We start from the raw sequence: 10,411 nt of genomic DNA, 5'->3' as shown, positions 1-10,411 counted from the left end.
TCCTGTCTTTCGGTGCACACCCAAAGACTCCCAATGTTCGCCTCCTTCTAGAGCAGAAGCAGCTGCCTCCTGCGCCTGATGGCGCCCCAGGGCCCTGGCTGCGCGCAGTGAGCTCCCCTCCCACCTACCGGGCCAGGACCCGCCCAGCTTTCTGTCTGATCTGCCTCCTGGAATCTGCAGCCACTCTGAGCAGCTGATGCTGCGCGTGTCCACCCCCACTGTCCACAGGTGGGCCGCGAGGCTTGGGGGTTGAGAAAGTTACCCAGGACCCACGGGAGGTCAGGGGGGGAGCTGCAATTTGGATCCAGATCACGGGAGTTCGGATCAGAAAAGGCAGGTCGGGGCAGCTGAGGGCAGAGGGAAGGCCTGCCCCCCACTCTCCCCGAGAGCCCCACTGCTCACCGCGTCCATCACTGTCAGCTGCTCGGCCACCAGTCTTGGAGGGAAGCTCAGGATGTTACGCTTCTCCTCCTTTATCAGGTGCTTAGTGGTCCCAGCCGGGGGGTGGTCCAGTGCTGGGCATGGAGCTGGCTCTGTTGTTGGCATTCGGATCAGAGCTGGTGGTGCAGGAGGCTCCTGCTGGAGAGCCGGCCCTGGGGTGGAGGTTGAGGCGGGTGCTGGCCCCAGGTCCCCAGGGGCTGAGGGAGGTGACACTGGCTCCATCACTGGCACAGCGGGACCGGGCACGGGCCCCTGGGCAGGCCCCTCCTCGGGCTCTGGAGCGCGCTGGGGCTCTGGGGGAGCCTCTGGAGCAGCTGAAGAGACAGTTCACACACAGGCCTGGCTTTCCCGTGCCCCCCCAGAGACGGAAAGATGCCACTGCCCCCAGGGGATCTGCGGCCCCTGAGCCACCCACCCCGCCCGTCTTCCCAGACTGCAGGCCCCTCACCTTCCAGCTCTGCCTCCGTGGGCTCCAGATGCTCCAGCTCCACCCAGAGGCTGAGCACGTGGCCCAGCGGGTGTGAGGCAGGGAGGTGGCCCTGCACGAGGGCCTGCTTCAGGGTGAACCAGGGGAGAAGCAGGGGCTGGCCGACATATTGTATCTGGTCCGGCCAGGCTCCCATCACAGAAGCTACGGCCCTGGGGGAGGCAGGAGGGCAGCGGGGTCAGAGTCCTGGTCTTTCCTCCCGCACGGCCCTCCCATGGCACCCTGCTTCAGACGGGGCCCATATGCCTGCCCGGCCCATCCAGGGGTCAGCCCCATGCCATCCCCTGCCCCTGGGGCTGTCCTGGGAGTCGCAGGCCTGGTGACCGAGCAGGCTAACACGGAGTCTGTGTGAGTCTCCTCTTCCCCCCAACAGCTGTCCTGGAGGCCTGTGCACTGCCCATCCAGCCCTCTGAGCACTGGGCACCTGGACTGAGGACTGAGACAGGGTGTGAGCAGCCTGCTCCCCACGTCCTGTTCTGGGCCTGGCGATGGTGGTCAGGGGAGTGGGTGCAGAGAAAGCAGGCAGAGCAGGATGGTCTGTGGTGGGGATGGGACTCCTGGGGACAGCTCACCCAGCCTCCCCTCTGGTTATAAGAGGCCAGGGAGCCCACCCACAGTGCTCTCTGACCCTGTCCTCCTGGAGTGGAAGCCACCAGACCTCAGCCCTCCCTTGGGAATCAGCAGACGTGTAAGATTAGGGTTCTGCCAGCCCCTGTCCACCCACAGCCCTCATCCTGTTGACACAGGAGACCCTCCTCCTTCTGGACCCAAAGACCACTCACTTTTTCAATTGGTCCTGGGGTGTGTCACCCTGGTCGTTATATGGCTGCATATTTCCAGATGTAGAGAACACTTGGATGGCATCAGATTTGATGGAAGGTGGGCAGCACCTGGGAATGACGTCTAGTGTGACAGTCTGACTCACTGACTAGAACTGAGGCCCAGGCACTGTGTCTGCTTCATTCCCTGAGTCAGACTAAGTGTCTCCAAAGTGCCTGCTGGCAGTAGGAGCTCAATGCACATTGTCCAGTCAATGAGCTCCAACCAGAACCATCCGGACGTCTGAGTGGGCCTGGGGCCCCTGCTGTCCCCAGACATCCCTAATCTGGCCACACCAAGGACCAGGACAAGGACCAGCCAGGTGGAATCTCAAACTGCTTGACAGACATTTTCCCATGTGCTTTTCCAAACTCAGATGCCGCAGGCTCCTCTAGGAATCCAGGCCTCCCATGACGGCTGCTCTCAGAAAGCCAGGCCCGGGGCAGAGGAGAGGCCACAGCCTGTGATGACAGAGAGACGTGGGGCACGTTGTTATTATAATCGATTCTCAATGTGGAAAGAACCTGGTGTTCCTGGAATGAATCTCACTTAGTTTTATGTAGAATTCTGTGTACTTATTCTGGATTTTATTGGCTGATATTTTTCATGGATTTTTCTCTGTGTTCACAAAGGATATTGGTTAATGATAGTCTCATGTGATGGCCTTTTCAGTCTATGATTTCAGATTCTATTTTTTAAAATATTTTGACCACTCTAAGTCCTCCAAATTTCCATATTTTAGGCTCAGCTTACAATTTAAAAAAATTTTTTTTCAGAAGGAAATCTCAGGCCCAGAAGGCTACTCTGATCCTTTCTACCCGATATTTGGGGGGGGGGGGGGGGGGGCGGGGATTACCAATTGCACATAAACTCTTTCAGAAAACAGAGTGGGGGGAAGTAATACTTTCTACCTCGTTCTTTGAGAACAATAACCTGAAATCACAGAAACAAACTGGAGGACTTACACTACCTGACTTCGAGGTTTCCAATAAAGCTAAAGTGCTGGAGAGTGTGGGGCCGGCATAAAGATCAATGGAACAGAATTGGAGCTGCAAAACCAAACCTTCACTCTTCTGGTCAATGGAGGTTAAATAAAGGTGCCAAGGTAACTCAACGGGAAGAAATTGTCAGGTTTTTTGTTGTTGTCATTAATCCTCACCTGAGGATATGCTTTTCTCATTGATTTTTAGAGAGAGTAGAAGAGATGGAGGGAGGAGGGGAGAGAGAAAGAGGGAAACATCAATGTGAGAGAAATACAAGCATTGGTTGCCTCCTGCACACACCCTAACCAGGGCCGGGGATGAAACCTGCAACCCAAGTATGTGCCCTAGACCGGAATCAAACCCAATACCCTTCTTGTGCTGACTAACACTCTGACCACTGAGAAACAGCTGCCAGGACATGTGCTCTTTTATCTTTTTCTTTTTAAAGTGAAATATAGCTGACACATAGCATTGTATAGGTTTAAGATGTACATTGTGGATTTGATACATTTATGTATTGTAGTACTGTTACCATTGTAGCATTAGCTAACTGCTCGACTGCTCACATGATCATTATTTCTTTTCTGAGTTGAGAACAGTGAAGGTCTAGTCTCAGCATCTTTGAAGTCCATAGCACAGTGTTGTTGCCTGTGATCTCTATGCTGTGCATTAGATCTTCAGGGCTTGTTTTCCTACCAGTTGCAAGTTTTTTGAGGTTACAGACTTGCAAGTAGTAGATAAGGCCTATGTGTCTTGTTCTTCATGAGTTTTGCTTATCAAATAATATTTCTAGCCCTGGACAGTTTGGCTCACTGTCAGCCTACAGTCACAGGTTTGATTCCAGTCAAGGGCATGTACCTCAGTTGCGGTTCATCCCCCACCCTGGTCAGGTCGTGCAGGAGGCAACAAATCGATGTGTGTCTCTCACAAAGATGTTTCTCTCTCTCTCCATTTCTCTCTCTCTCCCTCCCATTCTATCTGATGATAAATAGAAAAATATCCTCAGGTGAGGATTAAAAAATAAATAGCCCTGGCCGGTTTGGCTCAGCAGTTAGAGCACCAGCCCGCAGTCCAGAGAGACTGGGGTTTGGTTTCCGCTTAGGGCACATACCTCAGTTGCAGTTTGTCCCCAGCCCCGGTTGGGGTCATGTGGGTAGCAATCAGTCAATGTGTCTCTCTCACATCGATGTTTCTCTCTCTCTTCCTCCCCCTCTCCCTCCCGCTCTGTCTGAAGATAAATGCAAAAATATCCTCTGGTGAGGATAAAATAATAAAATTAAATTAATAAAATTATAATATTTCCAGCCCAGCCCGTGTGGCTCAGTGGTTGAGCATCAACCCATACACCAAGAGGTCACCAGTTCAATTCCCAGCCAGGGCACATGTCCAGGTTGTGGGCCTGGTCCCCAGTGGGGGGCATGCAGGAGGCAGCCAATCAGTGTTCTCTTTCATCAATGTTTCTATCTCTTTCTCCCTCTCCCCTCTCTCTCTAAAAATCAATAAAGAAAAAATATTTTTAAATAATATTTCTAATTTACTTCTACATTCTTTTCCTAAACATTCATATTTTGATGTTTTATTTGTGAGAAAGACACGTAAAAGAATAATTTAGTTGACTCTCAACACAGCATCTGCTTTCTGTTGACATAGAACTTTTCTTAATTTCTTTGGTATTTGATTCTCCTTCTTGCCCCAAGTGGCTTTGATGGTGTTAAAGCTTTAGTGGAAGAGTGTTCTTCCAGTACCAGATGCAGGCATGTGTGTGTGTGTGCATGTGTGTGTGTGCGCATGTGTACGTGTGTGTGCATGTGCATGTGTGCGTGCGTGCGTGTGTGTGTGTGTGTGTGTGTGTGTGTTAGGGTGTCTCTGACTGGGGATGGGAAACAGCTATTGAATGATGCACTTCAGGTTATGTCAATAGTGAAAGATTTCTTATCTGTTAAATTGTCGCCACATTTCTTTGCAACATATTAAATGTTTAACACATCTTGGGGCTGAACTGTTAAAGTATGGTGTGAGTTAAAAGCTAAAAAATTTATGTACTGTTATTTTTGGGTGGGGGGAGGAAAGTGCATATATTCAGGTCAAAAATAAAATATCTCCAGCCCCCACCCATCCACCCTCTACCATGTACTTGTTTTCAGTCACCACACCCACCAGGCCTTCTAGGGGTAACAACTATTCTGTTTTATGGCCATTTTTGTTTGCCTTTATTTATAACTCAACCAGCTGTGTGTGTGTGTGTGTGTGTGTGTGTGTGTGTGTATTTAAGTATAGTCAGTATACAATATTATATTAGTTCCAGGTGTACAACATAGTGATTGTACATTTGTATATATTACTATGTGGTCATCGCACTACCTGTCATTGGTCACCACCTGTCATTGTGCAACTTGTCACGCTGGTAGTGACTCTATTTCCCCTCACTTTTTTTTACCTATTTCTTCACCACCACCCGCGCTGGCAACCATCAGTTTGGTCTTTGTTTCTATGAGTAATTTTGTTTTGTTTCATTTATGCTGCAGTGAACACAGCATAAATGTTTTGAATTAGTGTTTTTGTTTTCTTTACATAAACACCCAGAAGTGTAATTGCTGGGTCCGATGGCGGTACTACTTTTAGCTTTTTGAGGACTCTCCTGCTGCTTTATATAGTGGCTGCACTAACTAGCAGTCCCACCAACAGTGCCTGAGGGTTCCCTTTCCCACATCCTTCTCAACACTTGTCATTTGTGGACTTTTTCTTTTTTTTTTTTTTTTACATAAAAAGGGTTTTATTTGTAGGCAATGAGACTCTAATCAAACAAGCCAAATCCCATGTTGTCTCCGACTGGTCGGACTCCTCCTTCTTCTCGTCTTTCTCCTCCTCTGCTGCAGCTGGGGCAGAACCAGCAGCAGGAGCTGCAGGCCCCGGGCGGCTGAGACGGCCGCAGCCCCGCCGGCCGGAACTCTGGCCAGCTCGCCCCTACGCTGAGCGATGACATCTTCGATGTTTTTCCCATTGAGCTCACTGATGACCTTGTTGAGCTGGTCGTGGTCCGCCTGGATGCCCACGCTGTCCAGGATCTTCTTGATGTCCTTGGCGCTGGGGGAGGCGTTGCCCCCGAGGGCGGCCAGCAGGTAGGAGGCAACGGAGCGCATCTCGCATCTCGGCGGCGGCAGAGACACCTGGCGCGTGCGACCTCGGCGGCGTCAGGCAGGGAAAGCTGTTGACTTTTTCATAAAACCATCCTGACAGATGTGAGGTGGTAACTCACTGTGGTTTCGATTTGCATTTTCCTGATGATGAGTGATGTTGGACATCTTTTCTATTGTGTGCTGTCCATCTGTCTGTCTTCTTTTTTAAAAAAAAATATGTTTTTAATGATTTTTTAGAGAGAGAGGAAGAGACACAGAGATAGAAACATCGATGTGAGGGAGAAACATCGATCAGCCGCCTCCTGCCCGGCCCCTACTGGGGATCGAGCCTGCAATCCAGCGTGTGCCTTGACCCGGAATGGAACTGGGACCTCTCAGTCCACTGAGCCACACCCGCCGGGCCATCTGTGTGTCTTCTTTAAAGAAATGTCTATGTCCTCTGCCCATTTTTTATCTGATTGTTTATTTCTTTTTGTTGTTGTTGTTATTGAATTGTATGAGTTTCTTATCTATTTTGGATATCTACCTCTTGTTGGATGTATCATTTGCAAATGTCTTCTCTCATGCAGTAGGTTGTCTTTTTGTTTCCTTGATGGTTTTCTTTGCTGTGCAGAAGCCTTTTAGTTTGATGAATGCACATCCATTTACTTTTGCTCCTGTTTTCCTCCCTCGAAGTGACGTCTCCAAAGATATTCCTCATTCTGATGTCAACTCGTCTGCTTCCTACCTTTTCTTCCAGTTGTAAGGTTTTGGGCCTTATTTAACTCTTTCATCCATTTTGAGTTTAATTTTGTATATGGTGGAAGAGTGTGGTCCTGTTTCTTTTTCTTTTCTTTGCATGTATCTGTCCAGTTTTACCATTACCACTAGTTGAAGGAACTATAATTTGTTTATTGTATATTCTTGCCTTAAATTAATTGGCCATATAAGCAAGGGTTTATTTCTGCACTCTCTATTCTGCTCCATTGGTCAAAGTGTCTGATAAATATTAGCTGCTGCTGTTGTTGTTGTTGTTGCAATCTAGCTACCATATGTGTAACAGGATGATAACAATACGACTTTTTCTATTGACTGTTAGAAGCAAGGCCTCAGAGCCCAGATCAAAGGATGTTAACTAATGACCTACCTACACGTCCTAAGCCAGGTGCCAGATCATAGAGAGAGATGTTGCTAAGGAACAGCTCCAATACTTCTCTCCTCAGGGGAATGTAAGGGTGTCTCATAAACTCTGATTATGGAGTGAAGATCTGTGAGATTGTTGTTAATACGCCATGAGCTGCTTTCCTCTCCCCTAAATCCACTGAGGCATTTTTGAAAAAAATATCACGGAGAGGGCTTGATATATGTCTACCGGATATTGGGGGATGATATCCCTGCCTCGTGTCCCCAAAATTTAAAAAAGAGAAGTTACACCCTGGCCGGTTTGGCTCAGCAGTTAGAGCGGCGGCCCACAGACCAAAGAGTCACGGGCTCGATTCTGGTCAAGGGCACGCACCTTGGTTGTGGTTCCTCCCAGGCCCGGTCAGGGTCGTGTGAGAGGCAGCCAGTCGGTGTGTCTCTCTCACATCGATGTTTCTCTCTCTCTCTCTCTCTCTCTCCCTCTCTCTCTCTCTATCTCCCCCTCCCTCCCTCCCACTCTGTCTGAAGACAAATAGAAAAATATCCTCGGGTGAGGATTTAAAAAAATAAAAAGAGCCCTGGCCAGTTTGGCTCAGCGGTTAGAGCGTCAGCCTGCGGTCCGGAGAGACCCGGGTTCGGTTCCCGCTAAGGGCACGTACTTCGGTTGCAGTTTGTCCCTGGCCCTGGTTGGTCGTGCGGGTGGCAGCCACTCGATGTGTCCCTTCACGTCGATGTTTCTCTCTCTCTCTCCCTCCCACTCTATCTGTACAAAAAATGGAAAAATATCCTCGGGTGAGGATAAAAATAAATAAATAAATAAAAAGAAGTCCGGAACCCAAAGGAGGTAAAGCTGCCAGAGCTGCTGCTGTCCGGGGAGATGAGCTGCTGCTGTCCGGGGAGATGAGCTGCAGGGGAGGAGCCTCTTGTCCCAGGACGGCAGGTCAAGGGCATGTCGCGTGGGCTGGGTGGGACCGGACAGAAGGTGCCAGGCTTGGGCTGTCTACATGTCACACAGTCCAAGAGGGGTGTGGACTGCCGGGCCACGGGGTGAGGAACGAAGCAGAGAGGTACTGTCTCCAAAGAGGGAAAAGCAGGAGTGTCTCCCTGCAGTGATTCCAGCAGGTGGGGCAGGGGGGTCTCTGAAGGACCCACCAAGTGCCACATAAAATAAATAAAATCTGTGTTTGGACGTGTGCCACACCCAGAAGGCACCAGTGCCATGTCACAACTGTCACAGTTCACGGGGGCCATTTCTGTCCCTCTTTTCCCCCAGTTTCTCTGCCTTAGAGGATGGGACACAGCACTGAGTCTGGGGAGGGGAGGGGGGAAGAGGGGAGGGGAACGGATGGGAAAGGAGGGAAGGGGAGGGGAGGGAAGGGAAGGGAGGGAGGGGAGGGGAGGGCAGGATGGTGAAAAGCCCCGGCCCCTCTGCGGCCTGAGCCAGCGCTGAGCGGGGACAGGGCTGAGCTCTGAATGGGTCGAGAGGCACAGCTTAGCATGGAACTGGTCTGGATTGCTCTGAATGCCTGGTCATCGTACCTGGGAATGAGCACAGAGCTGTGGGGCCCCCCAGGATAACCCAGGGTAGGGTGGGAGATTTGACGTGCATCACAGGAAAGAGTGCTGGTTAAAAGAGAAAATAGTTCTTTGCCTCCCCCTTGCAGAGTCCAATTCACTCACCAAATCAGTAACAGGCACAAACAAAAGTATTAAGACAAAGTGTCTGGGTCAGCAGGTTTCCCCGCTCAGGTAAAACAACCCATATTATGTGTATGTTTCATACAAAGTGCTTTCACGTGTATTACCTTTGCTTCCAAAGTTTCCACCTGACAAAGCACAGCACTTTCTGTCTATTTCTCATCCATGGATGTTGGTCTCTCAACTGTTTTCACACCCACACTGCTGCATTTAAAGCTCCAAAATGCCCTGGCCAGTGTGGCTTGGGTTGGGATGTTGTCCTGAGTACCGGAGGGTTGTGGGTTTGATTCTGATTCGGGGCACATACAGGAGGCAACTAAACAGTTGATGTTTCTCTCTCCCTTCCTCTCTCTGTCTCAAATCAATATCTCTCTGAAAACATATCCTCAGGTGAGGATTAAAAATAATAATGAAGGCTGTGGGGGGTGGGAATGGGGAGGAGGGGGTCAATGGGGGGAAGGGAGGACATCTGTAATACTTTAAACAATAAAGATAAATTAATAAAAAAATAATTAAAAGCTACAAAACCTGGGTACATGGACATGTAGTTCATCCTGAGATTGAGAAGAATAAGGATGCTCCTCAGAGTACGCGCTGCTAAACCGTCACTGTCCTAGGAAATGCAGTGCCCACGACAGCTGTGGAGTTACAGGACAGGTCCGACCCACTGAAACACGGTTTGGGTTTGCGGCCAGTCGGTCCATGGCTGCTCCCATGACTAAAGATTTGTCCTTAGGGAAAACACGTATTTGATTGGGTGGTCAGATGCTGTTGTTGACACCAACTAGTCCCTCAGAACCAAATCCCAAGAACCTTCATTTCTTGACTGTGGTTTTGCAAGGAACCATTGATTTGACTACCTATGTTTAGCATATAGAAAGTTTTAAAACTGCAAACACCCACATACTTACCACCACCCAGCTAAGAAATAGAGGCTGTCCTTCAAAAGCCCTGGCTGCCCCAGCACAGCCTCCTCTCCCCTGCCAGCCACTCTTTTCAGTACCACGCGTGACAGTCTTTCGCTGCTGCTGTTGCCGCGGCTGTGTGGCTTGGCCGCATGAGGAAGCTGTCGCGAGTGAGTGGGACGCCCTGCTGAGGAAGCACTGTCTCCCTGTCCCCCTTTCCCTTCCTCCCTCGTGTGTGCTTGCTCGGTGGGCTCAGAGCGTCAGTGTCGCTACACGATGCGTGCTCAGGATCCATGACATTGCAGAACCTGCCTGTCAGTAGTTTCCAAGCAACCGAACTGTCTCACGCTCCGGTTTCAGCAGACACGGGAGCCAGCCGGCCACTGCCGCACCCTGACCCCAGCCTCGGGCGGCACTGCCGCGCCCCGCCCCCAGCCCCGGGCGCCCACTGCCGCACCCCGCCCCCAGCCTCGGGCGGCCACTGCCGCGCCCCGCCCCCAGCCCCGGGCGCCCACTGCCGCGCCCCGCCCCCAGCCTCGGGCCTCACTCACCGTGGTCCTGCTTCCGCTGTCTTTTCCTACGTTTTATTTGTAAGGTGCTGTAGATAACCTGAATATATTATGCACATATCCTGCCCAATGGGTAGAACAAACATTGTTAATACTGTGATATAATGTATAGATACCAATTTTAAAAGAAAGGGCATAGAATTTGTGCCCTTTTGTAAATTCAACGACCAGAAATTTGCAAATGGATGCATCCAGATAAAAGTCTATGTAGTTTATTTTTCTATTAAATATCACTATTGCCCTGGCCGGTTTG

General features: G+C 50.2%; 1 protein-coding gene and 1 pseudogene across 1 annotated transcript in view; both read right to left on the bottom strand.

The window, feature by feature from the left end:
• Positions 1-324: 324 nt before the first annotated feature.
• Positions 325-10,411, bottom strand: part of LOC118630599 (ral guanine nucleotide dissociation stimulator-like) — a 28,067-nt gene continuing 17,980 nt past the window's right edge. The window contains exons 7-8 of the mRNA XM_036262454.1: positions 890-1,080; positions 325-755 (exon numbers count right to left, since the gene is read on the bottom strand). Coding sequence (XP_036118347.1) covers positions 325-755; positions 890-1,080 — 622 coding nt within the window. The remainder of the gene's footprint in view (positions 756-889; positions 1,081-10,411) is intronic.
• Positions 5,525-5,876, bottom strand: LOC118630961 (annotated as a pseudogene).

The sequence above is a fragment of the Molossus molossus genome, unplaced genomic scaffold, assembly GCF_014108415.1.
Source record: "Molossus molossus isolate mMolMol1 unplaced genomic scaffold, mMolMol1.p scaffold_m16_p_15, whole genome shotgun sequence".
NCBI lineage: Eukaryota > Metazoa > Chordata > Mammalia > Chiroptera > Molossidae > Molossus > Molossus molossus.
This window is presented reverse-complemented; position numbering and strand designations above follow the sequence as displayed.